Source organism: Elephas maximus, chromosome 13 (assembly GCF_024166365.1).
Source record: "Elephas maximus indicus isolate mEleMax1 chromosome 13, mEleMax1 primary haplotype, whole genome shotgun sequence".
NCBI lineage: Eukaryota > Metazoa > Chordata > Mammalia > Proboscidea > Elephantidae > Elephas > Elephas maximus.
The window spans coordinates 55353061-55380884 of record NC_064831.1 but is presented as its reverse complement, the minus strand read 5'-3'; the positions used below and the strand labels follow the sequence as shown (position 1 = coordinate 55380884).

Below are 27824 nucleotides of genomic sequence, written 5' to 3'. Positions count from 1 at the left end.
GCACCCAGCTGGGGCAAGCCCCAGGGAAGTGGGGAAGGGTGGGGAAGAACTGTTCTCACCAGGTTACATCCTGTGCTTCATAATCCCTTCGTCCTTTGTCTCTTCTGAGGTTCCCTGAGTGCTCCCTCGGAGGCCAGGGCACCTGAGTAGCTGCCAAACAGACTAGGCTCCCCCAGCCAGCTGTGCATGCATGAGAGTTTGGGGTATGTGCTAAGACCAGCAAAGTTCTTTCTCTGCATGGACGGGCAGGGCCAGGGGAGTTGAGGGGATCAGCTAGAAGATTTAGGCAAGAGCACACCATCCCCTGAGCCATGAAATGCTGTCCAGGGTGTAGAGTTCCCCTTGGCCCCTTCCCAGGGCTGCTCCCAATGTCCACCCCACCTCTCTACCCCTGTCGCTCTGCTCCAGCCTCTGGATCCCCAGGCAGCTGCCCACCTGGCGCATCACCAGGCCCTGCTGCATCTCCCCCTACGGATCTGGAAGTGAAATTGAGCCTCTGTGAGCTGCAGGGGATGTGGGGAGGGGAGAGGGAGGTTGAGCTTCCTCATGCTCAGATCTGGTTTCGCTGCTGCTTCCCTGTGGCTCACTGCCACAGGCTGAGCCACCAGCTGTGCTATATAAGGCCCGGGAAGCTGGACTGCTGGAGACGCAAAGACTGGGACCCCCAGCTGAGGAGTCCTGCTGAGACACGGTGAGCTCCATTCCTGTTCCCCTCACCCCCTCTCTGCACCCCACTGCCTGCCCTTCCTTGACTACCCCTATTCTTCCTTTTGTTGGGTCATCCCTCGTCTCCCACAGAGTAGACGCCCCTTTCGGCTTTGCAGTTCTCTTTTTCCCTCCATTCGTTAGTCCCAAGCCTCTTCCTCTCTCCTACCTGAGTTCAGGCTCCCCAAGTGGTCCCATTTAGGGTCTCGGTACCTCTGCGTGCTCCTGCTTTTTTCAATTGGTTAGCCAGTCTGCTTTGTCTGAGAGCTCTGAGGTATGTGGGATGAAGAACTTAACGGACGGGGCATAGGCTCAGGAAACGACTGCGATGCTGAGAGAAACCTCTGTGGTCTGCCAAATGGGAAATGGTTTTTCCACAAGGTGCCTCAGGCCACCTTGGCTTCTCAGACAGCCTCAGAGCCGTCTCAGACTGAGTGCTGAGTTCATGCCCACTCAGCTCCCTGCTCAGAGCCCAGCCACTTGGGGTAAGACGTGCAATAGCTGGAGATCTTGGGGGCCTCCCAGGGCCTTTGCTACCTCATCTGAGAAACAGGTGGTGATGGAGGAAGCAGGTTTAGAGCTAGATGGTCTGCAATGTGGGATTGGTTGGCTCTTTCCCTGGGACCCTGGGGGGTCCTTGAAATCCAAGTGTTTTTGAAATTTTTTCCCACCAAACCCTAGGCTTGGGAGTTGAAGGGAACCACGTTGGAATCTCCAGAAACTAGTCAGATTCTGGGTTTGCCAGAGCTCTGGGGAGAGAGAAAAAGTGTCCAGCTGAGCTAAAGCCTGGGCCACACCCCATGGCTCCTTGCCCTTATTACTGTGCCTACCTTCCTCTCCCCGATCCTGCAGCCCCTAGCCCCTCTTTAGCAATTATTGGGGAACCCTGGCCTCTCACAACACATCCTCTCTGCTTCCCCCAGCTGCTCCTGGCTGTGTAACTCCCAGCCAGGTCCCAAACAGGTCAGAATGTATTCCAGCTGTAGCCCGTGTGCATCTGGAAATGGGTTCCCTGAGGTGTGGTGTGTGAGGCACTGCCCTCCAGCTTGCCTGCTTGTGAGGGGCCACGGGAGTGGGGGCTGGGGCTGCATGGTCCTAACACGCAGCCCAAGGGTGTGAGCCCCACCAAAGGGTAAAAAAACAACTGCCCGCCAAGCCCAGGTCTTGTAAGTGATTGATAAGTCACCCAGAGGCTGCTGGGAGTAAGCCCTGGCTGATGCTCATTATCATGGATCCTCCCCACCCTACTCTCCCTCAGGTGCTGCTTGATTGAGGCCCTGGAACCTGGACCCCAGAGGAGTCTGCCTCATTTGAACTCAGATTCTGTACCACCTAAGCTGCCGGGTCTTGCAACTCAGGCAGGTGTCACCTCCCACAAGACTTCATTCCGTCCACCTTTCCATCCCTGACAGCTCAAGAAATATTCCCACTAGATCTGTAAGAGGTGACTCAGAAACATGGAACCTGACATGTTTTGTTTCTTTGCAGGTCACTGAATCTGAGAAACTTCTTGGGAGACCACATTCCAGGGACAAGCTGACACTGTGAAGCACCCTCGTCCATCTCTTGCCATGCTCCCCACAGGGCCTGGGGGAAAGATGTTGGGGACCAAGGCCTGCATAGTCTTACTCCTGGTCCTCGAGGTCACCTCTGTGTTGGGTACAGGCTAAGTATCTGGTAGCTCCCAAGTCCCCATCTGCCATAGTGAAGTCATGTCTGGTCTACGGTCCAGCTACACATCTGCCTTATGTCACAGCAATGGCTTCAAGGCCTGAGGATCGTTTATGAATTTAATCATAATTTATGTCCTGCTTATTTTCCCAAAGGATTTGAGATAGTTCCCAATGTTAAGACTCAAAAAACAGAACCTTTTGTTATTTAAATTTATTTTATTGTGCTTTAGATGAAAGTTTACAGAGCAAATTACTTTCTCATTCAACAATTTATACACAAATTGCTTTGTGATATTGGCTGCAATCCCCGCGATGTGTCAACACTCTCCCCTTCTCTACCCTGGGGGTTCCCATTTCTATCCGTTTCGCTTTCCTGTCCCTTCCTGCCTTCTCATCTTTGCTTTTGGGCAGTTTTGCCCATTTGGTCTCATATTCATGATTGAGCTAAGAAACATGTTCTTTATGTGTGTTATTGTTTGTTTTAGAGACCTCTGTAATCTTTGGCTGAAGGGTGAGCTTCAAGAGTGACTTCGGTCCTGAGTTAAAAGGGTTTCTGGGGGCCATAGTCTTGGGGTTCCTCCAGTCTCTGTCAGACCAGTAAGTCTGCTCTTTTTTTGTGATTTTGTTCTACATTTTTCTCCTGCTCTGTCCGCGACCCTCTATTGTGATCCCTGTCAGAGCAGTTGGTGGTGATAACCAGGCACCATCTAGTTGTTCTGGGCTCAGGCTGGTGGAGGATGTGGTAGTTGTGGCCCATTAGTCATTTGGACTAACATTTCCCATGTGTCATTGGTTTTCTTCATTCTCCGTTGCCCTGGATGGGAAGAACAGAATTTTTAAATGAGGAGAGGGATGAGCAATCATTTAGAGGAAGGAGAAAAGACGGTTACTGCCCCTGAGTATTGAATTTAGGTCTGAGCTTCCAGGCAACCAAAGCAAAAAGGGAATCACAGAGCATCATTGAGTTCTTGGGAGCAGGTTTAGCAGGTTTGGGGTGTTTTTAGTTTCATGAAAATGCTTCTGACCTAAAGCTCAATTTTAGTTAGACCCTTCAATGAGACATAAGCACCAGAGCACCTCCTCGATCAGTCATTCAAAGGGGGCATCTGGTCTCCCTGCCCTCTGACCCCATCCTTTGGTGACAATGAGCTCTCAAAGAAACCACCAATTGCTTTTGAGTCAATTCCAACTCATGGCAATCCCACATTTTTCAGAGTAGAACTTATACGTCCAGGGTTTTCAATGGCTGATTTTTCAGAAGTAATTGCCAGGTCTCTTTTCCTAGGCACCTGTGGGTAGACCCAAACCTCCAACTTTTCAGTTAGCAGCTGATGGTGTCAACCATTTGCACTACCTAGAGACTCCCTCAAAGGAACAAGTAGAGAGGATTTGCCTGGTGGGACAGCTGACTACCCAAGGCGTCTAAGCATCAGAGCTCTAGCATTACCCTGCACACTCTCCCACTCCCCTTCCTCTCCTGATTTCTAACCACATACTCAGGTAAAGCAAAACTGCTCAACTCAAGGCCCTCTTTTAAAGCCGCATGCACTGCAGGCTTCATGACCACAGATGCAGGAACAAAGGCTGTCTCAGCATCTTGCCAAATCCTGTGTGTGCCTTCCACCCGCCTTGCTCATTCCACCCTGACAGCTGCTGTTTGTGAAGATGATTAACATTCAGCCATCAGAGGGGAAATCAGATTAGTTTGATTAAAAGAGCTCCTATCACCCCAATTAAGCAGACAGAGTATTGTGATTTGGGTCCCTACAAGAGAGCTAATTGCCTTTGGAAGCTTTTGCAGTTCTCTGTTCTCCTTTCCCCTTTCCCTTCCAATCCAGACTCACAAGTGGGCTGGCTTTTGAAGCTCCCTGTGTCCTGAGGACCCTATACCCACCCTCAGGAAGATCCTTCCAGCCTGGGGTTAGAAAATTGAGGACCACTGCCCCAATTAGGCCATATGAGTCCTTCCTTTATGGGAGGGTGGACTCCTAAAGCCAAATTTGCTAAGGGGAGAGGAATCCATCTGTTGTGTCAGGCACTGAGCTAAAAGGAGTTGCTAGCACTGATTCAGTATACACTATGTGCTAGGCAGTGCCCTAATTGGATTTTATGAATGAGCTTATTTAATCCCCACAATCCTCTGAGGTGGGAACTATTACTATGCTCATTTTCTGTGAGGGAACAGGGAGTCAGATGGGTTAAGTAGCTTCCCCAAGGTCATACAGTCCGGAAGTAGCAGAGCCTCTGAGGCCCACGCTCTCAGTCTCAATGGTGTACTCCAGAGCTGCTTTCTTATGGAAAGTGTTACCTCAGGGAATACTCATGTCAACAGAACTGCCCTGTGAGGTGGGGACTAATATCTCCATTTTGCAGAGCAGAAAAATAAGGCTTAGTTTTCTGAGAAGGACAGGTCCAGATCCCAAACCAGGAGCCCGAACCCACTGGCTGCTCAGCAGCATCCTACTGTGCATTTTTAGAGTGGGAGCAAAAAGGGAGCTAGCGTTCTTTGAGTACGTACTATATGCCAGGCGCCTTTAGGTTCACTACCACTCTGAATGTGCACTATGACCTATGATGTAGTCATTATTAATGCATCCCTATTCTATGGGGAAACAAGTTCAGGGGAAGAAATAGGTTCCAAGGTCAACAAGTGGCAGAGTGGGGATTTGAACCTATGTCCTGGGCACATGCTCTTTCTACCACATCTCACTGTTTTCCGGAGTCCTGGAAATCTGGTAGTAGGACCCTGCTGGGGCCCCATATCTTTTTCTTTTTTATTATTGTGCTTTAAGTGAAAGCTTACAAATCAAGTCAGTCTCTCGTACAAAAATTTATATACATCTTGCTATGTACTCCTAGGTGCTCTCCCCCCAATGAGACAGCACACTCCTTCTCTCCACCCTGTATTTCCACGTTCATTCAGCCAGCTCCTATCCCCCTCTGTCTTCTCATCTCCCCTCCAGAAAGGAGCTGCCCACATAGTCTCATGTGTCTACTTGAGCCAAGAAACTTGCTTCTTACCAGTATCATTTTCTATCGTATAGTCCAGTTCAATCCTTGTCTGAAAAGTTGGCTTTGGGAATAGTTCCTGTCTTGGGCTAACAGAAGGTCTGGGGACCATGACCTCCAGGGTCCTTCTAGTCTCAGTCAGACCATTAAGTCTGGTCTTTTTATGAGAATTTGAGGTCTGCATCCTACTGCTCTCCTGCTCCATCAGAAATTCTCTGTTGTGTTCCTTGCCAGGGCAGTCGTAGGTTGTAGCCAGGCACCATCTAGTTCTTCTGGTCTTAGGCTGACGTAGTCCCTGATTTATGTGGCCCTTTCTGTCTCTTGGACTCATAATTACCTTGTATCTTTGGTGTTCTTCATTCTCCTTTGCTCCAGGTAGGTTGAGACCAATTGATGCATCTTAGATGTGGGTCCCCATATCTTAAAGTCCTGACTTCTCACTCAGCTTCTTCTCCTCCTGGCCCTCAGGGAGGCAGGCACTGCTCACCCAGTCCGTGAGAAGAGTCCAGCCTGGGAAGGGGACCCGTAGCATCTTTGTTAAGCCTGCTGACCCCCTGGAGAGTGAGTGGTTGCTGGAGCAGGGAGGTGTTGGGAGGGGGTATCTTTACCTAGCTACTAAGAGAATCTCTGAAGCCAGGGCACTAGGTTAGGTTTCCATGGAAACCCACTTTTACAAGGCATTGGCCTATGCCTCTGCCCAAGCAGAGGGACCTAGTATACAGACAGCTCAGACTCACGGAGCTGGCTGACAGATTCCAAGAGTGCTGTAGAGCTTGCTGTAGCCACAGCACAGGCTAATGGGGAGAGGAGGGAGATGAGGACGGACAGATAGCAGAGGCCAGCTCGCTAGCACCCTGAATGCCTGGCTAAGGGATTTTTTAAGCTGGGGAGTGCTGTGGTCCAAGCCATATAGAGAAAGTTCACCCTGGTTGCAGGGAGGTGGAAAGGAGAGGGTGGTGGAGGGGGAGCCTAGAGGTACCAAGACCAGGCAGGAAGTTACTGACATGGTACAGGGGGCTGATGAGAGCTTGAACGGAGGCTTCAGTGGTGGAGGATGCAGAGGGGTAAGATATCAGGGAGATGCTGAAGAGAGAGACACAACAGGGCCTGAGACTGATTGGGGAGGGTGGCAGGTATCAGGGATGACTCCCAGATGGTGAGCAGGAAAGGGGAACTGCAGCATCCCTGGGGCTCCAGGGCATGGCTGCAGGCCAAGCTGGCTCTGATCTCTTAGGTCCTGGTGAGTGGACAACATGGTTCAACATCGACCATCCAGGTGGGCAGGGTGACTATGAGCGGCTGGACGCCATTCGCTTCTACTATGGAGACCGTGTGTGTGCCCGGCCCCTGCGGCTAGAGGCTCGGACCACCAACTGGATACCAGCAGGCAGCGCTGGTCAGGTGGTCCATGGAAGCCCCCGAGAGGGCTTCTGGTGCCTTAACAGGGAGCAGTGGTCTGGCCGGAACTGCTCCAACTACACTGTACGCTTCCTCTGCCCTCCAGGTGAGCCCTCCCACAAGCCCAGGAAGAGGCCTGGACCTGCCTCTGGTCACAGGAACTCTGGACATCACACAAATACTCACACTCAACTTTCTGGTAATAACCCATTAGCATCATTAGTACCATGGTCTTCCCAAAAGTGTCTGTGTTTCTGGGTCCCCTCCACTAGAGCCATTTTATTTAGTGCATGTGGCACGGTGGTTAAGACCATGGGCTGCTTGGATTCGATTCTAGGCAAATTTTTCTGACAGTCTCTGATTCTCAGGTTTCTTATATGTAGAGCAGAAGTAATACTAGTAAATCTTCACAGGGGTTTTTAGGAGGATTAAATGAGAAAATGGATAAAGGGGGTTAATCCACGGTAAATGTTCGCTAACACCATGCTAATTGTCTACATTATTCAATCTTTACAACCGGCTTCTGAGGAATCTGTTTTGACAAGTTACTCAAGGCCTGGAGAGGCTAGGTGACGTCTCATGATTACACAGCTGGTAAATACAGAGATGGGATTTGAACCAGGTCTGTGTTTGCAATCTACGCTCTTTCCAACCCCCCATGCTGGACAATATAGATGTTGAGGGGAGCCAGCTACAGGCTTGCCCACTTCTTGGACACACACCCTCTCCTCTTGTGGGTCCTGTCAGTCCACACCACCTGACCCCGCAGGCCCAAGTGGGAGTGGCGGTCATCTGGAGTGGGAGCTCAGGCTGGACTCCTGGGCAAGGTCTGAGGCCAATTCTTGAACACAGGCCTCAGACTAGAGCTGAGAAGTGTGGGCAGACAGGGGCTTGATGCCTAAGTCACTGCAGGTCACAGGTCCCAACTTCCCAGGAGCACGTGGTTGTTTCCACGCTGGTGGGGATGGAAGATGGCGCCATACCTGCACATCCTAGGCAGCATATCAAATTCTCAGTGCTTGGCCAACAAGCCCTTCTCAGGGCCACCCCCAGCCCATATGGTGCCTTTGTGCAAATTAGAAAGAGACCACTTCCCTCAGGATTCTTGACTTCCATCTTTTGGAAGAATCACTGCAATAAATATAAATATCAGTGGCGTTTATGACGTAAATGGAGGCGCTGATCCCTCCTCATCAGAGAAGAAATAGCCTCTTGGTTAGATTCCGGACAGAGTGCCCTTGGGAGGGAAGTCAGACCATCAGCTGATCTTGCTTTGCAGGGTCCCTGCGCAGAGACACAGAGCGCACCTGGAGCCCATGGTCTCCCTGGAGCAAGTGCTCAGCTGCCTGCGGTCACACAGGGGTCCAGACTCGCACACGCACCTGCCTGGCAGAGACGATGTCACTGTGCAATGAGGCCACTGAGGAGGGCCGGCTGTGCGTGAGCCAGGAGTGTACAGGTACTACCCTCACTCCTGGTACAGGGCAGGGCCCGGGGGGTGAGTATGAAGCAGCCTAGGAGGAAGGGTTGGAAGGCTAGACTGGAACGGATGCTTCATTTATTCACCATGTATTAATTGAGCGTTCATTAAATACTTTGATGGTAGATATACAGGGTTATGTGGGAGCACAGAAGCCCCGGTGGTACAGTGGTTAAGAGCCTGGCCGCTAACCAAAAGGTCAGCAGTTTGAACACACCAGCTGCGCCTTGGAAACTCCACGAGGCAGTTCTTCTCTGTCCTATAGGATTGGTATGGGTCAGAATCAACTAGGTGGCAATGGGTTTGGGTTTTTTTTTTGGTGGGCACACACAGCAGGGTTAGTTACCATAGGAAGACTTCCTGGAGGAAGTGTCCTGTGCTGATTCTTGATGGATGAGTAGGAGTTAGTCATGCAGGCTGATGAAGAGTGACAAAGGCCTAAGGAAGAGGGGGAGTGGATGTGAGTCTACAGGCTGGGATGTGGCTGAGGGAGGGGCCAGAATCTATGTACCCGTGCTGATCTGGACCTGTTTCCCACAGCCTGTGACCTGACCTGTCCCATGGGCCAGGTGAATGCTGATTGTGATGCCTGCATGTGCCAGGACTTCGTGCTGCAAGGGGCTGTCTCCCTCCCCGGGGGTGCCCCAGCCTCAGGGGCCACTGTCTACCTGCTGACCAAGACACCTAAGCAACTGACCCAGACGGGCAGTAGTGGAAGATTCCGAGTCCCTGGCTTATGTCCCGATGGCAAAAGCATCCTGAAGATCACAAAGGCCAAGTTTGCCCCCATCATGCTCACAATGCCAAAGACTAGCCTGAAGGTGGTCACCATCAATGCAGAGTTCATGAGGGCAGGTACTTGAGTTCTTTGGTGTAGGGCTGGGAAAGAGGGCTCCACTATTATTTATTTATTTTGAATATTTTATTGTGGTTTGGGTGAAAGTTTACAGAGTAAATTAGTTTCTCATTCAACAACTTATACACATTTTCTTTCATGACCCTGGTTGCAATCCACTCAATGTAACAGCACTCTACCCACTTCCTCCCTGGGTTCCCCATTCCCTTTTGCCCATCTTTCCTGCCCCTTCCTGCCTTCTGAACTTTGCTTTTGAGCAAATGCTGCCCTTTTGGTCTCAGGTTATGGATGATTGTTCTGAGGAGCACATTCCTCAAGGGTGTCATTGTTTATGGGCCTATTGTTTGGCTGAAAGGTGATCTCCAGGGGTGGGTTCTGTTCCAGGTTTGAAGGGTGTCTAAAGTCCATAGTCTTGAGGGTTCCACCAGTCTCTATCAGACCAGTAAGTCTGGTCTTGTTTAAGAATTTGAATTTTGTTCTACATTTTTCTCCCACTGTATGCAGGACCTTCTATTGTGATCCCCATCAAAGCTGTTGGTAGTGGTAGCTGGGCACCATCTAGCTCTTCTGGTCTCAGACTAATGGGCAAAGGACATTTTTAAATTCGATTGTTTGTCTTTTTGTGACTGGGATGTTGAAGATTTCTACAAATTTTAGAGATTAGTCCCTTGTCAGATATGTCATTGCTGAAAAAATCTTCCCAGTCTGTAGGTTCTCCTTTTTCCTCTTTTGGAGAAGTCTTCGATGTGCATGAGTGTTTAATTTTTAGGAGGTCCCAGTCATCTAGTTTATCCTCTGCTGTTTGTGCGTTTTTAGTTGTGTGTTTTTTTTTTTTTTTGATAGCTATTTATGCCATAAATTAGGGCACCTAGGTTTGCCTCTATTTTTTTCTTCCATGATCTTTATAATTTTAGGTTTTACATTTAGGTCTTTGATCCATCTTTTTTTTTTTTTTTGGCTTTAACAAAAAGAAGTTATTTTTTTCACAGTAAAGTAGGCCAAAAGTCCAAATTCAGGGTGTCAACTCCAGGGGAAGACTTTCTGTCTCTATTGGCCTTCTCATCAATGTTCCTCTGGACTAGGAGCTTGTTTGCACAGGGACCCCAGAGTTCAAAGAATGCACTCTGCTCCCAGCATTGCTTTCTTGGTGGTATGAGGTCCCCCCTTTTTGATCCATCTTGAGTTAGTTTTTGTGTATGGACTGAGGTGTGGCTTCTGTTTCATTTTTCTGCAAATGGATATCCAGTTTTGCCAGAATCATTTGTTAAAGAGACTATCTCTTCCACATTTAATGGATTTTGGCCCTTTGTTGAAGATCAGCTGTCCGCAGGTGGATAGATTTACTTCTGAGTTCTCAATTCTGTTCTCTTGGTCTATGTGTCTATCATTGTACAGTACCAGATGTTTTGACTACTGTGGCTGTATATCAGGTTCTGAGATCGGGAAGTGTGAGGCCTCCTAATTTGTTCTTCTTCAGTAGTGCTTTGCTTATCTGGAGTCTCTTTCCTTTCCATATAAAGTTGATGACTAGTTTTTCCATCTCGTTAAAGAATGTTGATGGAATCTGGATTGGAATTGCATTATATCTATAGATCACTTTGGGTAGTATTGACATTTTTACAATCTAAGTCTTTCTATCCATGAACATGGTATGTTTTTTCCATTTATGTAGGTCTCTTTTGGTTTCTTGCTGTAGTATTCTTTGTATAAGTCTTTTACATTCCTGGTTAGGTTTATTCCTAAGTATTTTATCTCTTGGGGGGCTATTGTAAATGGTATTGTTTTCAGGGTTCTCTTTGTTAGTGTAGAGGAATCTGGCTGATTTTTGTATGTCGATCTTGTACCCTGCCACTTTGCTGAATTCTTCTATTACTTTCAGTAGTTTTCTTGCAGAATCTCTGGGATTTTCTATGACTTTTTTTTTTAGGATCATAGCAATGATTGTGAGGATGGCACAGGACTGGGCAATGTTTTGTTCTGTTGTACATGGGGTCTCTATGAGCCTGAACCAACTCAATGGAACCTAAGAGCAACAACAATAGGATCATATCATCTGCAAACAGGTATAGTTTTACTTCTAACTTACTGATTTGGAGGCCTTTTATTTCTCTTTTCTTGCCTTATTGCTCTGGCTAAGACTTCCAGTACAATGTTGAGTAGGAGTGATGATAAGGGACATCCTCGTTTGGTTCTCATTCTCAAGGGGAATGCTTTCAGTCTTTCTCCATTGAGAATAATGTTGGCTGTTGGTTTTGTATACATGTTCTTAATCATGTTGAGAAATTTCCCTTCTATTTCTATTTTGCTGTGAGTTTTTATCAGGAATGGGTGTTGGATTTTATCAAATGCCTTTTTTGCATTGATTGATACGGTTCTTTTCCTTTGTTTTATTTATGTGGTGGATTATGTTGATTGATTTTCTAATGTTGAACCATCCCTGCATACCTAGTATGAAACCCACTTGGTCATGATGCATTGTTTTTTTTGATATGTTTTTGGATTCTACTGGCTAGGATTATGTTGACAATTTTTGTATCTATATTCATGAAAGAGATTGGTCTATAATTTTCTTTTTTAGTGATGTCTTTGCCTGGCTTTGGTGTCAGGGTTATGCTTGCTTTATACAATGAATTCAGGAGTATTCCATCCTTTTCTATGTTCTGGAGTAGTTTGAGTAGAATTGGTGTCAGCTCTTCTCTGAGTATTCGGTGGAATTCTCCAGTGAAGCCTTCTGGGCCACGGTTTTTTTTTCTTGGGAGTTTTTTTTTTTAATGACCTCCTTCCTCAATTTCCTCTTGTTCTGGGTCTGTTCAAACTTTCTACCTCAGTTTGTGTTAGTTTAGGTAGGTAGTGTATTTCTAGAAATTTGCCCATTTTTTCTAGGTTTCCAAATTTGTTGGAATATAGTTTTTCATAGTATTCCATTATGATCCTTTTTATTTCAATTGGTTCTGTTGTAACGTCACACATCTCATTTCTTATTTGTGTTATTTATATCTTCCCCTTCTTTTCCTTTGTCAGTTTGGCCAGTGGTTTGTTGATTTTATTCTTTCAAAGAACCAATTTCTAGTCTCGTTGATTCCTTTTATTGTTTTTTCTGTTTTCAGTTTCATTTATTTCTGCTCTAATCTAAATTATTTCCTTTCTTCTCGTGACTGTGGGGTTTATTTGCTGCTCTTTTTCTCTTTGTTGGACTTGTAGAGTTAAGATATTGGTTTTGGCTCTTCTTTTTTGCTGTGTGCATTTATTGCTATAAATTGACCTCTGAGCACTGCTTTTGCTGTGTCGGATAGGCTTTGGTATGCTGTGTTTTCATTCTCATTTGATTCTAGGAATTTTATTTTTTCTATTACCCAGTGGTTTTTAAGCAGGATGTTATTCAGTTTCTATGTATTTGATTTTTTTCCCTTGTTCTTCCTGTTATTGATTTCTAATTTTATAGCATTGTGATCTGAGATGCTTTGTGTTATTTTAATATTTTTGAGTGTATTGAGACTTGCTTTGTGGCCTAATGTATTCTATTCTGGAAAATGATCCATATGCACTGGAAAAGAATGTGTACTGTGCTGTTGTTGGGTGGAGTGTTTCTATGTATGTTCTCTATGTATATGAGATCGAGTTGATTGATTGTGTTGTTTAGATCTTCTGAATCTTTGCTGAGTTCCTAGTTGTTCTGTCCTTCATCGAAAGTGGTATGGTAAAGTCTCCTACTATAATTGTGGAGCTGTTTCTCTTTTCAATTCTGTTAAAATTTGTTTTATATATTTGGGAGCTCTTTCGTTGGGTGCGTAGATATTTATTACGGTTATGTCCTCTTCTTGGATTGACCCTTTAATAATTATATGCTGCCCTTCCTTGTCTCTCATGCTGGTTTTTGCCTTAAAGTCTTATTTTATCAGAGATTAATATTGCCACTCCTGCTCTTTTTTCTATCCTTTTATTTTTAGCTTATTTTTATCTTTGTGTCTAGGTATATCTCTTGTAGGCAGCATATTGATGGGTTGTGTTTTCTTATCCATTCTGCCACTCTCTCTCTCGACTGGTGCATTTAATACATTTATATTCATTAGGTATGAATTTACTGCTGTCATTTTGTTGTACTTTTTTTTGTAGTGTTGATGTTTTCTTTGTTCCATACTTTTCTGTGCTGAGTTCTCTTTGTTTATGGGTTTTCTTTTTTCATTCCCTTCACTGCTATTGTTTTTATGTTTACTGAGTCTTTCTGATTTTTTTCTTTATTTTGGTAAGAAGGTTTATTAGTGCTTTTTATGGTTACCCTGAAATTTACTTTCATCTTCCTAAGTTTAAAACTCTTGATATAGCCTTGACTTCCTCTCCGTATGGAAGTTCTGTAACTACACCATTTATTCTCCCTTTTTATTTTGATATTGTTGGCACTTACATGTTGACATCTCTGGTTTCCTGTTTTCAGCCTTGTAGCTTTATTTTATTTTATTTTTGAAAATTCTTTATCTGGGTTGGTATTCAGGTGATGTTGTCATGTGTCTTAATCCCAGGTTGTTGTCTGACATAGTTTGTTCTCTGTCTGAAGGACTCCCTTTAGTATTTCTTGTGAGGTTGGCCTGATTTTCACAAATTCCCTTAATTTCTGTTTATCTGGAAATGTCCTAATTTTCCCATCATATTTGAGAGACAATTTTGCTGGATATATAACTCTTGGTTGGAAATTTTTTTCTTTCAGGGTTTTATATATGTCATCCTATTGCCTTCTTACCAGCATGGTTTCTGCCAAGAAACCAGAGCTTAGTCTTATTGGTTCCCCTTTGTTTGTAGGTAATATTTCATTTTTCTCAAGCTGCTCTCAGGATTTTTTCTTTGTCTTTGGAAAGCTTGATTATGATATGTCTTGGTGATTTTCTTTTGGGGTCTATCCTAAGTGGGGTTCACTGGGCTTCTTGGGTGGATATCTTCTTGTCTTTCATGATATTAGGGAAGTTTCCTGCCAACAAATCTTCAAAATTTTTCTGTTCTTTTTTTTTTCTTTTAATCTCTTCCTGTTCTGGAATTCTGATCATGCATAAATTATTCCTCTTGATAGTGACCCATATAACTCTTAGACTTTCTTCATTCTTTTTTCTGATTGTTCCTCAACAGGTTGGTATCAAGTGAGTCTCTATTTTGCTGATTCTGTTTTCCATTGACTCAATTCTATTTCTTTGTCCTTCCAATGAATTCTCTATTTCTGAAATTTTAGAGTTAATCTTCTGGATTTCTAGTTATTGTTTTTGTATGGTTTCTATCTATTTTGTCATTTTCTTCTTGTATCATTTTCCTGAACTCTTCTAGAGCTTTGTTGGTGTTTTCTTTGATTTCTTTGAGGATCCTAAATATAAGTCTTTTGGATTTCTTATCAGGTAGTTCAATTATCATTTTTTCCTCAGGAAGGTTTTCTTTTTCTTTGTCACTTGCTTTAGCCATCTTGTTCTGTTTCTTTATATGATTTGTTATTGTCTGTTGTCTTTGAGGCATTCAGGTGTTGTTGTATTTATTTATTGATTATATGTTTATTTGCTTCCTTCTGATTTTTTGTTTTGTCTGGGCTGGCGGGCCTTGTGTGGTTCACTGGTCTCAAGTCTGGCAGCACTGGAGTTCTCGCCACTTGTCTCTGGGTGAGTGGGGCAGTGGCTGGTAGTATGAGTATGGGTCTCTGTTGGTTGTGCCCAGCAGCTGGGGACTGTCTGGGTGAGTGTTGGCTGTTGTCTGTTGTCTGTCCAGTGCCACGGGAGCAGGCAGTTACACTCATCAAGTGGGTAGGGCTGCAGGTGTGATGGGGGTGGTGGACAAGTGGGGGTAGAGGGTGGGGCAGTTGGGTGGCAAGTGGGCCAGTGTGTGGGAATGCAATCACCACCAGTCACTGGGTAGGGGAAGGGGGGGAATGGGTGACATGTGGGTGAGCTCACAGATGCGTGGTTGCCGCCACTTGCCAGGTGAGGGGGTGGGTGATAAGCATTCGAGTGTGTGGGCATACAATAGCCACCATGTGGTTGATTGGGAGCAGCCAGTGCTGTGCCAGAGTGGCCTACCCATTGCTTGGCAGGGGTCAGAGGATGGGAGGGACAGGGAAGGTGGCTGGCACCACATGGAGTGGCCTGCTACCACTCGGCAGAGTAGGTGGAGGGAGAGAGGTGTGAGGAACAGCTGGGGCCACACTGGATCGGCCTGCTGCTGCTCAGTGGGGCCATCAGGCAGAGGAGGGGTGGTGGTCAGGGCTGTGAAAGAAAGGCAGGGCTCATACTTTGGCCCCCAGCAGGTGGGGCTGCAGGGAGTGGGGGTAAGTTTGTGCTGCTAATCACCAGGAGGGTGGAGGGAGGGGGAATGTGCTCCTTTAGGTCACTGGGCAAGAGTGCCTGGGTTCTTCCCATTGGCTGCTTCCAGCAATCAGGACCTTATTTCACTCCAGGTATGTTAGAAACCACTGGCATAGTGGTTAAGTGCTATGGCTGTTAACCAAAAGGTCGGCAGTTCAAATCCACCAGGGGCTCCTTGGAAACTCTATGGGGCGGTTCTACTCTGTCCTGTCGGGCTGCTATGAGTTGGAATTGACTCAGTGGCAACAGGTTTTGGTTTTTTTTTTTAAATATCTACACAGTTAATCTGTGTCCTATTGGGAATTCTGTGAAGTTGCCTTTTGTGCTTCTCACATGGGATTGCTGCTGTCTTTGTCTCAAGATGGCCACTCTGTCCTGGGGTGGTTAACAGGGCCCCTCTGGTCTGTCTCTTCTTGTTTGCTGTTTTCAGTTTCTTTTTCCAGTTGGTGTTTGATCTAGTTCTTTATCTTTTCATTTGATGCTCAGGGTTCCAGGATTGTCATCTATATCTGTTTTACTTGGTTTCTTGCATCTCTGCTGTAGTGGGACAGTGTGGAATGTCTGCCTAAGCCACCATGTTGGCTGGAACTCCAGGGCTGGACTTTTAAATAGAGGGGTCACAAGTACTAAGAGCTGGGTGCACAGCTAACTCAGAGTAAAACATAAAATTCTTACCACAGCCCATGAGACTCTACATCATCTGGCCCCCCCAGTACTTCTCTGATCTTCTCTCCAACTACTGCACATGCAGTCACCCTACTGCAGCCACACTGGCCTCCTTTATGTTCCTTCAACACACGCTCCTGCCTCAGGGCCTTTGCACTTGGTATTTACTCTGTTTGGAGTGTTCTACCCCCAGATATCAGCATGGCTTGTTTCCTCAAATGCATGAGGTCTGCCTTCTATGGTCACTTTATCTAAAACAGTTGATTACAGTATAGTGTGGAATTTGGAGGTCATAAAGAGAGAGGCTTGAGGAGTGAAAAAACAGTGTAGAATGGCCAGAAAATTCTGCTAATGGAAGAAGAATGGGTATATTACACTGTTTAAAACAACCAGCTCTGTCCCAATGGCACTGCTTGGGAATCTTGGACTGGCACAAGGTCCCCGGGGTTCTCCATTGCCCCCTCCAGGTGCTGCTTGAGAGGCCATGGGAGCAGATCCCAGGCAGATGGTGTGGAAGGGGTGGACTCCACTCTTGACTAGTATTAGGGTCATTCAAGAGGGGTTGGAGGTGGGGGTGAAGTCACACAATTTTAATGCAAGCCAAAGAACCTAAGGGAGGAAGGCTCTGTAGAATCTGTCACAGAGAAAAACCCAAACCACTATTTCTCATTTGCTATTATAATCTCCTCTCCCAGAGACTCCATATATCATAATGAATCCTGAGACCAAAGCACGGAGAGCTGGACAGAGTGTGTCCCTATGCTGTAAGGCCACGGGGAAGCCCAGTCCAGACAAGTATTTCTGGTGAGTGTTCTGCCAGCTACCCTGCCCAATTCGCCTCTTGGAAACCAGAGCTTTCTTGTATTGGGTCTGGACTTATTAATAATAATAATCAACAGAATAAGGTTACAAGCCAGACACAGGTACACAGCCCAGGTGTTGGCACTTGAAAGAGGGAGCCGTCAAGGTTGAAGTTGCCCAGACAATCATCAAACTCTCTGGTTGTCCTCTCGAAGGTGGGGCACCCATAGAGCATCTCTGGTCTCAGGGTCCCAACTGCATATCCTCAGGACACAGAACAAAGTTCCTCAGCCCTGACTAAGGCAAGCAAGGATAGAATTCCCAATGGTTATGAGTCCTTTAGCCTTCACAAACATTTTACAGCCATTGTCTTGTTTGACCCTCCCAACAATCCCGTGAGGTCCACTAGGGATCATTGTTCCCATTTTATAGACCAAGAAACTGAAGCTCAGAGAGGTGAGATGGTTTGTTCAAGGATCCATAGACAGTTAAGTAGCAGGGCTGTGACTCAGAACCAAGTTCCTTGACTCCCAGCCAGTCATCGCTCTTGGGTGAGCTACGTCAGAGGTGATGTTGGTATCTGCAGGGATCCATTCACCATCTATCTCTCTAGCTGCTTGCTCCTAGGCACTGCCCCCCAGGGATACCTGCCCTCCCAGTGACCCCTCAGGCTCCACTTCTCCATCCCTTACAGGTATCACAATGACACGCTGCTTGACCCCTCTCTCTACAAGCACGAGAGCAAGTTGGTGCTGAGGAACCTGCAGCGGGACCAAGGTGGGGAGTACTTCTGCAAGGCCCAGAGTGATGCTGGGGCTGTGAAGTCCCAGGTTGCCCAGCTGACTGTCATAGGTAAGGCTGGCTGGGGATGGCTGAGCACCCCAGGTTGCATAACTGGGCACTAGAATCTTTTCTGTGTTATGCAGAGTGCTGTGCCCTCTGGGAAGCAAAGATGGTAGAGATGTGAATCCTACCTCACCAAGTATCACTCTAGGAAGGTGAAGAGATGTAAATAATATAGAAAAATGCAGCTAAAACAAATGGGAGATAAGGAGCTGTGGTCTCTATAGAGGAGAGACAGATAACTTTCAGGTGGGAACGATCCCAGATGGATGCTTGAGGGAGCAACTTTCCAGCTGGGTCTTGGCTGCCTACTGGGATCACCTGGTGAGTTTTTAAAAAAATAATGATACCTAACTCTCACCCCTAGAGATTCTAATTTAATTGGTCTGGGATGTGGCCTGGCATCATGAGTTTTAAAAGCTCTTCAGGTGATTTAATTTGCAGCCAAGTTTGAGAACCCCTGGCTTTAAAGAATAGGCAGGGCTGTGTGTATGGAGATGGGAACATTCCAGACTGAAGTGCCAGAGCAAGCAAAAGAACAAAAGTGGGTAACCAGAGGGGCTTTACAAGAAAGCGTGATCTGATCAGAGATGGCTTCAAGCAGTGAATTGTGGCAGGAACAACTCAAGGCTGAAGGCAATTAGGAACCTGCACTTGAAAAGTGAGGGCTGGGAGTAGAATATATTAGTAATTAGCCTAAATAAAATAAAACAAAAGGTAGAGGAAGAGAGATTTTACTGGAAAGATCCTAAAATATTTCACAGGCTCCAAGAAAGTTGAGCAACAGACCTCAGGACAGGCAGGATGCAGGGCATTCTGGACCTTGGCAGAGGAGATGGGGAGCCCCCTCAGCAGGGGTTCTCAACCCATCATGGCAATGCTACCCATTTGTCACAGTTTTTTTAACAGTTTTTAAAAAAATACTGTCTTTACTATTCTTTTTTATTTACTATTCTTTATTATGGACCATTTAAATTTATAGGCAATAACTACATATAATTTCCAAAAAATATATCTGGTCCTGTCTTAGTTATCTAGTATTTCTACAAAAGGGGGAATCCTAGTGGCATAGTGGTTAAGAGCTACAGCTGCTAACCAAAAGTTCAGCAGTTCAAATGCACCAGGCACTCTTTGGGAAACCCATGAGGCAGTTCTACTCTGTCCTATAGGGTCTCTATGAGTTGGAATCCACTTGACAGCAATGGATTTTGTTTTGTTTTGGTCTATAAAAGAAATACAAGTGGATGGCTTTAACAAACAAAAATTTACTCTCTCACAGTTTAGAAGGCTAGAAGTCTGAACTCAGAGCGCCAGCACTAGGGCAAAGCTTTCTCTCTCTGTCAGCTCTGGAGGAAGGTCCGTGTCTCCTTTCAACATCTGTGGGTGTTCCTTGGAGATCTCCATGTGTCTTGCCATCAATCTTCCCCTTGGTCTAGGAGGTTCTCAATGCAGGGACCCTAGGTCAAAAGGATGTGCTCCACACCCAACTCTTCTTTCTTGGTGGTAGTAGTGCCCTCTCTTCTCTTTGCTCAATTCTTTACTTTTATCTCTTGTACAATAAAAGGCGTGACCCAAGCAAGGGTGTGGCCCAAGCAAGGTGGTAACTTAAAGTATAAAACCTATACCCCACTCTAATTCTACCTCATAGAGGTTTTAGGACGTATAATACATAGTTATATTAGATTACAAAATGAAGGGTGACTACACTATTATATAACTGCCAAACCACTGAGCATCATGGCTTAGCCAAGATGTGGTCATAGGTATGTGATTCTTCTGAGATGAACAATACTTAGTATTGTTCCAAGCTAAACAAAGTACAATCTTAGCTCAGTTTACGTGGTAGTTCCATTCTTGAAAAATTTAGTGCATGTTAAGGTCATGCAAAAAACACATAGGCTTCAATAATTTTAAACAGGTTTTTCACCTACATGAATGTCTGGTGAGATACATGAAAGTCACGCAGGGTGCAGAACAGTTCTTTATGTAGGACAGTGCCAGGCCTGGGAAGACATACAGCATCAATGACTACCCACTCGATGCCAGTAGCACCCCCAATTTTGGTGATATCCCTAAACACAACCCCATTAAGAACACTACTCTAGTGGTCTCAGCAACCAACTCTGTTTCCCCATCTATAAAATGGGATTAGTAATAGCTGCCCATCTCTCTCATAGCAGTGCTATGACAATCAGGATCATGGATATGCAAGTACTTTGAAAACTATAAAGCACTGAAAGAGGTGAGACACAGGCAAAATTTGTGTAGGATATGAACTTACACCTAATGTCCACACCATTTCCCTCCACAGCCCCTGATGAGACGGCTTGCAACCCAACCCCTGAGAGCTACCTTATCCGGCTGCCCCATGACTGTTTCCAGAATGCCACCAACTCCTTCTATTATGACGTGGGCCACTGCCCTATCAAGATCTGTGCAGGGCGGCAGGATAATGGGATCAGATGTAAGGATGCTGTGAACTGCTGTGGCATCTCCAAGACAGAGGAGAGGGAGATCCAGTGCAGTGGGTACACACTACCCACAAAAGTGGCCATGCAGTGTAGCTGCCAGCGGTGTACAGAGACTCGGAGTATCGTGCGGGGCCGTGTCAGTGCTGCTGACAATGGGGAGCCCATGCGCTTTGGCCACGTGTATATGGGGGGCAACCGTGTGAGCATGACTGGCTACAAAGGAACTTTCACCCTCCATGTCCCCCAGGACACTGAGAGGCTGGTGCTTACATTTGTGGACAGGCTGCAGAAGTTCATCAATACCACTAAAGTGCTGCCCTTCAACAAGAAGGGGAGCACAGTGTTCCATGAGATCAAGATGCTTCGGCGGAAAGAGCCCATCACCTTGGAGGCCCTGGAGACCAATATTATCCCCCTGGGGGAGATGATTGGTGAAGATCCTGTGGCTGAGCTGGAGATTCCATCTAAGAGTTTCTACAGGCAGAATGGGGAGCCCTACATAGGAAAAGTGAAGGCTAGCGTGACCTTCCTGGATCCCCGTAATATTTCCACAGCCACTGCCGCCCAGAGTGACCTGAACTTCATCAACGATGAAGGAGACACCTTCCCCCTTCGGACATATGGCATGTTCTCTGTGGACTTCACAGATGAGGCCACCTCAGAGTCACTCAACGTTGGCAAGGTGAAGGTCCACCTTGACTCAGCTCAGGTCAAGATGCCAGAGCACGTGCCCATGATGAAGCTCTGGTCACTCAACCCAGACACAGGGCTGTGGGAGGAGGAAAGTGACTTCAAATTTGAAAGCCAAAGGCGGAACAAAAGGGAAGAGAGAACCTTCCTGGTGGGCAACATGGAGATCCGTGAGAGGAGACTCTTTAACCTGGATGTTCCTGAAAACAGGAGGTGCTTTATCAAGGTGAGGGCCTACCGGAGTGAGAGGTTCTTGCCCAGTGAGCAGATCCAGGGGGTTGTGGTCTCCGTGATCAACCTGGAGCCCAGGACTGGCTTCTCCACCAACCCCAGGGCCTGGGGCCGCTTTGACAGTGTCATTACAGGCCCCAATGGGGCCTGTCTGCCTGCCTTCTGTGATGACCAGTCCCCTGATGCCTACTCCGCCTATGTCTTGGCAAGTCTGTCTGGGGAGGAACTGGAAGCAGTGGAATCTTCTCCTAAATTCAATCCAAATGCAATTGGCGTCCCTCAGCCCTACCTCAACAAGCTCAAGTACCGACGGACAGACCATGAGGACCCACGAGTTAAAAAGACAGCTTTCCAGATCAGCATGGCCAAGCCAAGACCCAACTCAGCGGAAGAGAGCAACGGGCCTATCTATGCCTTTGAAAACCTCCGGGCATGTGAGGAGGCGCCACCCAGTGCAGCCCACTTCCGGTTCTACCAGATTGAGGGGGATCGATATGACTATAACACCGTGCCCTTCAATGAGTATGACCCCATGAGCTGGACTGAAGACTACCTTGCATGGTGGCCCAAACCAATGGAATTCAGAGCCTGCTACATTAAGGTAAAGATTGTGGGGCCACTGGAGGTGAACGTGCGATCCCGCAATATGGGGGGCACCCACCGGCGGACAGTGGGGAAGCTGTATGGAATCCGGGATGTGAAGAGCACACGGGACAGGGATCAGCCTAATGTCTCATCTGCCTGCTTGGAGTTCAAGTGCAGCGGCATGCTGTATGACCAGGACCGGGTGGACCGCACCCTGGTGAAGGTTATTCCCCAGGGCAGCTGCCATCGAGTCAGTGTGAATTCTATGCTGCATGAGTACCTGGTCAACCACCTGCCACTGGCAGTCAACAATGACACCAGCGAGTACACCATGCTGGCGCCCCTGGACCCACTGGGCCATAATTATGGCATCTACACCGTCACTGACCAGGACCCTCGCACGGCCAAGGAGATCGCACTTGGTCGGTGTTTCGATGGCACATCTGATGGCTCCTCCAGAATCATGAAAAGCAACGTGGGAGTGGCCCTCACCTTTAACTGCGTAGAGAGGCAGGTGGGCCGCCAGAGCGCTTTCCAGTATCTCCAGAGCACCCCAGCCCGGCTACCTTCCGCAGGCAATATCCGAGGAACATTGGCCTCCAGGAGGCAGCAACGAGCAAGAAGGGCTGGCCTGCGTAGGCGAGGAGGGGTGGCCTCTCTGAGGCTTCCTGGGATTGCTCAACCGCCGCTGAGCAATTAAGTCTCCTGGTGCTCCGTCCTCTTTTCCCCTCACCTCACGTGACAGCCATTGTGAGACCGACGCACAAACTGTCACTCGGTTAATTTAAGCACATCTGTTCTGGTGCAGTTTGCTTGTTTGTTTCTTCATGCTTTTAGTTACCTCGTCCCATGATACTGATTGGCACAGAGCCCCCAAAACGGCAGAATAAAGCCCCTTTGTCTTGTTCTTTCAAAGAAACACAAGAAATTGGGCACTAGGAAAACACTGTGGCTTTGACCGTTCTCATTTAGTGCCATCAATGGAAATGTACTTTTCTTTTTGCATGCTTTTGCCCACCTTCACAATAATAAAAATCTGATTTTGAAGTTCAAATAACCAATACAAAGCATATTTCTTGGTCTTACTCCACAGGATGTAAGTTGGCACTCCATCACAGGTCATTGTATAAACAGTGGTGAAATAAAGGGATAAACTATAATGTTTTTACTTGAAATGTAAATAACTTATTTATTTCTTTGCTCAATTTGGAACTTTAATGCACATCTAATGTTAAACTATTGAATGTAGGGTGATCAGAGTTCCTCCACCAAGTGTGGACAGAACATCTCCTTGTATCCACAACCACATTAGGTTACTAACAGTATTAGCATGTTTCACTTTCACTTGCTTTTTTGTTCTTGCTAGAAGCCTAGTGTAGCCCAGGGCAGATGTCAATAAATGCACATTTTGTACTTTGATTCTAGGCCAGTGTCCTGTCTTTTATCCATTAAAGCGAACCAGCAGCTCAGAGAGGCAAAGGCAACTCTGGAAAGTAGTCACAAGGTGGTGTGAAGCCAGGTCCCTAAGTTAAAGGGCTGGGTAACTATGCACACACTTCAACAGCCAAGTTTGTTCTCATGATCATATTTTCCGCACGCAGGAAAGAGCTGAGATTCCTGGAGTTGTGAGCATGTTCTGGGCTCCTGAGTGAGGCTAAAAACATGCTCTGACTTTTCTTTTTTTTTTTTTCCCCTGTTTTTCCAATACTGAGGAGCTTATTGATTACAATGGCTTAGGCCAGGGTATGGCAAGCTGGCCAAGTGGTCCTTCAGCTACCCCACAGCCTGCTGCCTTCTCCAGCTGGGCTGGCTGACCTCACTCAAAAATGATGGGCTTTTCACTTTTTTTCCAAGCTTTTCTAGAGATGCCCAGCTTTCCCAGACACCAGGTCTCAGTTGTAACAGCCCCTGTCCCCTTGAGTAAAACAACCAGTCCAAATGAACAGGGTTTTGGTTTTGTCTTTGGAAAAGGTATTTGGTTTAAAATAGCAATCAGAGGCCAGTGGATGGTGCCAGATTGATCTTGGAGGCACCAACAATTGGGGTGGTGGGGTGTCGGTTTGGGTAAGAAGCAATGACTGCACCTCTCCCAACCTTTGCAGAATCTGTCAGGAAAGAGGCAAAGAGGATTGGAGAAGGAGTTTACAGTCAGGACAGAAAGCTTTCCCTAATCCTCTGACTGGCCCAGTACAACTCCTTTTTGGCTGCCTCTGGCCTGGGCTGGTTGTGTGCTCTTGGCTCAGCATCTGCCTGGTTCCTGAGGGTTCAGTTTGAAATCAATTAGAAATTTCTCTGGCTGAGCAGCCCCATCCCCATCACCTCTGAGAAAGCAAGCGAATGCAGGGCTGAGGCCTAGCGGCCTTGTGATTGCCTGGGCCCACTTCCAACTTTCACTTCTGTCCCACTGCTCCCAGGAAGCAGCTTCACCAACTGCTTGGTGGGCTTGGCTGCCTCTACTGAGGGGCCACTGTACCGTCATCTCCACCACAGACGCCCCAGCTGCTTCAGGAGCCAGGGCTTATGCTGTTTCAACCTGAACACTCTGTGTAGTTCTCTTCAAACTCAGAGAGGCAGCTCTGGGAAAGGTGGACTGACTAGGCCCCCAGCCCATACCCTTCCCTATCGATGAGGGCCTGAACAAAGGACTCTAGCAGGCAGCAGCTCTTTTCTTCACTCATCAAACATTTACTGAATGCCTATGCCATGTGAGGCTATGTGCACAAACAGGCATGTATGAGATGAGTGGTACCAGACCTGGAAGGGGTGGTCAGAGGAGGCTTCTTGGAGGAGGTAACATCTCATTTGAGGTCTGAATGATAGCTAGGAGCTAGCCTGCTGCAGAAACAGCTGTGCAAAGCCTGGTGAGGGGAAGGCTGAAAAGTGATGGTAGACATCTCTTTCAAGAAAAGGAAACTCTGTTCAGTCAAGCTCATGACAGCTCCTAATTCTTAAAGCCATCGACTGCTAACCAAAAGGCCAGCAGTTCAAAACTTCAAGCCATTCTGTGAGAGAAAGGTGCGACAGTCTGCTTCTAAAAAGATTTACAGCCTTGGTAACCCTATGGGACAGTTCTACTCTGTCCTATAGGGTCTCTACGAATTGGAATCGACTCAACAGCAATGGTTGTTTTGTTTCGGTTTTGGTGTATACCAATGACTAATCCAAGTAAAAATTAAATATATGTGTGTGTGTGCGTGTGTGAGAGAGAGAAAGAGAGAAAATAAGAGAATCAGAGGAAACCAGGGGGAAGTGATGGCCTGGAATCTAATTGCTTTGCAGTTCCTGGTTCCAGTGCTTCCTGATGTCTGGTGGCATCCCTGTTACTTGTAGCCCAAAGACTCCACTCCAGTGTGCAGTCCAACCTCTGCTTCTTGGCTCTAGCTGTTCCCTTTGCCTGAAACTCCACCCATCCCTGTACTGCCTCCAACTTGTCTAAGTCTTCTCAGTCCTTCAAGACTATTCTTGTCCTGACATGGTGACGTTTCCCTCTCTCACCCCAGCTGCTAGAACTATCTGAGCCTGCAGAGAGCATTCTGCCTGGAAAACTCATTTGGCTGGAAGCAGAAGCAGTCTGATTTGGCCCCTCTGCCCTTTCTCCCTACCATCTGGTGTACGCCTTCATACAGTTCATACTTGGTAACTGGGTGGTTGATGATCAACCAGTATACAGCAGGCTGAGACCAGAGCTTTTCTGAGATTGATGCTTTGTCCATCCAGTAGGAAGAAGCTCCACTGGGGAAGGGAACACCCAGTGAATCATCAATGGTTTGGCAAACCAAAGTCATCCTGGACACTGTGCTCTTAGCCTAACTGAAAATCATAGAAAGCACTTCTAGAAAGTACCTAGATTCTTATCTAGGCCAACTCTTTTATTTAGAGATAAGGAAACTGAGGCCCAGGGAAAACTGACTTGACCAGTCACACAGCTTGCAGGTGACAGAGCTGCCTTTGGAGGCAAAAACAAAAAACCCACTGCTGACAAGTTGATTTCGACTCATAGAGATCCCATAAGGTTTCTAAGGTTTTCTCTATGCAAGCAGATTGCCACATCTTTCTCCCTCAAAGCCACTGGAGGTTTTGAACTGCCAACCTTTCAGTTAGCAGTCAATGGCTTTAAGAATTAGGAGGAAAAAAAAAATGAGGAAAAAAAAAATTAGAAGGTGTCGTGAGCTTGACTGAACAGAATTTCCTTTTCTTGAAAGAGATGTCTACCATCACTTCCCAGCCTTCACCCCCAGGCTTTGCATAGCTGTTTCTGCTTAACCATTGCCCCATCAGAGCTCCTCACTGGCACATGTTGTTGTTAGGTACTGTCGAGTAAGTTGACTCATAGTGGGCCTATGTACAACAGAACAAAACACTACCCAATCCTGCGCCATCCTCACAATTGCTGTTTGAGTCCACTGTTGCAGCCACTATGTCTGACCATCTCTTTTTCACTGACCCTCTACCAAACATGAAGTCTTTCTCCAGGGACTGGTCCCTCACAGTTACTTGTTCAAAGTAAGCAAGACTTGGTAACCACCATATAAAGAACCCTGTTGGTGCAGTAGTTAGGCACTCGGCTGCTAACTGAAAGATCAGCAGTTTGAACCCACTAGCTGCTCTGCAGGAGAAAGATGTGGTAACCCTTGGAAACCCTAAGGGGCAGTTCTAATCTAACGTATATCATCACTATGAGCTGGAATCAACTTCATGGCAACTTCTTTTTTTTTTGTAACCACCATGTAAGTGCTGCTATTACTGTGCACCACACTGTTGGAAGAGACAGAAAATTTGTGTATGTTAATAAGGTGACGCTTCATTTTTGTGACACCTAGGGAAACAAATTGTTCAAGAGAAGTAGTTTTTCAGGAAATTCAATCTTATTCCATTTAAGCTCCAAAACCTCATAACTTTTATTTTGGCCTGTTTTGGGTCAAATCTTTATGAAAGTATATATTTCCATACATATTTTTTGTCTCAATAATTTTTACAGATACAGTTCAGAGACATTATGTTCATCACGTTGTACAAGCATTAACACTACTGATTTCCAATTCTTTGCATTACTTTAAAAAAATATTTTATTTTGTTTTAGATGTAAGTGCCATATATTTTAAACAGAGACAACAATATAATTTGAGTCTCTGGGTGGTGCAAACAGTTAATGCGTTTGGCTGCTAATAAAGGGGTTGGAAGTTCGAGTATACCCAGAGGTCCCTCGGAAGAAAGGCCTGGCAACCTTTGTCCAAAAAATCAGCCATTGAAAGCTCTACGGAGCACAGATCTACTCTGACACACATGGGGTTGCCATTAGTTGGAATCAACTCCATGGCAACTGGTTACTGGTAACAACATAATTCAATTTTTTCTTGGTATATCAGGAACACCGTTATGATCATCAATTATTATGGTGATGTTATGAAATGGCAACCAGGGTCCAACACCAAGTGGCTCCAGACCACAATTCTTCTTGTTGAGTTCTTGCATCAACTTTTCTGTTTCCTCCTTTTTTGTCAGGCTCTGAGAGAATCCTTTTGGCTGTGGTTAATTCTGGCTTCTAGCCCCTCTCCCCTTTCTAATTTACTCACTTGAGGGTTGGGGATCAGGATGACCAAATCAGTATTTCAAATAAGAGTAAACAGACTGAGTGAGATTCTGAAAGCCTGTGTACGAGTAAAGAGGAGCTGTGGTAGCACAGTGGTTAAGTGTTCAGCTGCTAATTGAAAGGTCAGTGGTTCAAGCCTATTAGCTGCTCCATGGTAGCAAGATGTGGCAGTCTGCTTCCATACAGATTACAGCCTTGGGAACCCTATGGGGCACTTCTATCCTGGTCTATAGGGCTGCTATGAGTCCAAATCAACTTGATGGCACACAACAGGTATGAGCAAAGCACATGATGTTTGATGTGCCAACTTTGTAACACCTGTTTCAGTGGCTCAGAAGCCTTTGTCTCCTTATTTCCTTGTCATTGACTAACTTATCTCTGGGTAATACTTCACACCCACAGTACAGTGGGCGTGTATGATAAATATTGCTTGCAAGCAATAAATGATTACAGGTATTAAGGAAGCAAATATCACTTTTATTATCCAATATTATGGT

The 27824-nt window shown here is 46.3% G+C and overlaps 1 protein-coding gene across 4 annotated transcripts; it reads left to right on the top strand.

Moving 5' to 3' along the window:
• Nucleotides 1-560: 560 nt before the first annotated feature.
• Nucleotides 561-23136, top strand: CILP (cartilage intermediate layer protein). 4 transcript variants are annotated; one of them, XM_049852606.1, is made up of 9 exons: nt 561-691; nt 2194-2364; nt 5856-5948; nt 6892-6984; nt 8065-8244; nt 8806-9120; nt 16812-16920; nt 17612-17769; nt 20072-23136. In XM_049852606.1, exons 2-9 carry the CDS (start codon nt 2277-2279, stop codon nt 22435-22437), a joined length of 3402 nt encoding a protein of 1133 aa, XP_049708563.1. In that variant the 5' UTR covers nt 561-691; nt 2194-2276; the 3' UTR covers nt 22438-23136. The 4 variants fall into 4 exon arrangements, with proteins under 4 accessions (XP_049708563.1, XP_049708562.1, XP_049708561.1 ...); XM_049852605.1 differs by lacking the exon at nt 6892-6984 and adding an exon at nt 6622-6891; XM_049852604.1 differs by having other exon boundaries at nt 6622-6984.
• The last annotated feature ends 4688 nt before the right edge of the window (nt 23137-27824 follow it).

Excerpts from the sequence above, each read along its gene's own strand:
- CILP (XM_049852604.1), top strand. The coding sequence starts at position 2,277 with ATGCTCCCCACAGGGCCTGGGGGAAAGATGTTGGGGACCAAGGCCTGC. Across the intron at positions 8,245-8,805 it reads CGTGAGCCAGGAGTGTACAG|CCTGTGACCTGACCTGTCCC; the intron begins GTACTACCCTCA and ends TGTTTCCCACAG. Across the intron at positions 9,121-16,811 it reads TGCAGAGTTCATGAGGGCAG|AGACTCCATATATCATAATG; the intron begins GTACTTGAGTTC and ends CTCCTCTCCCAG.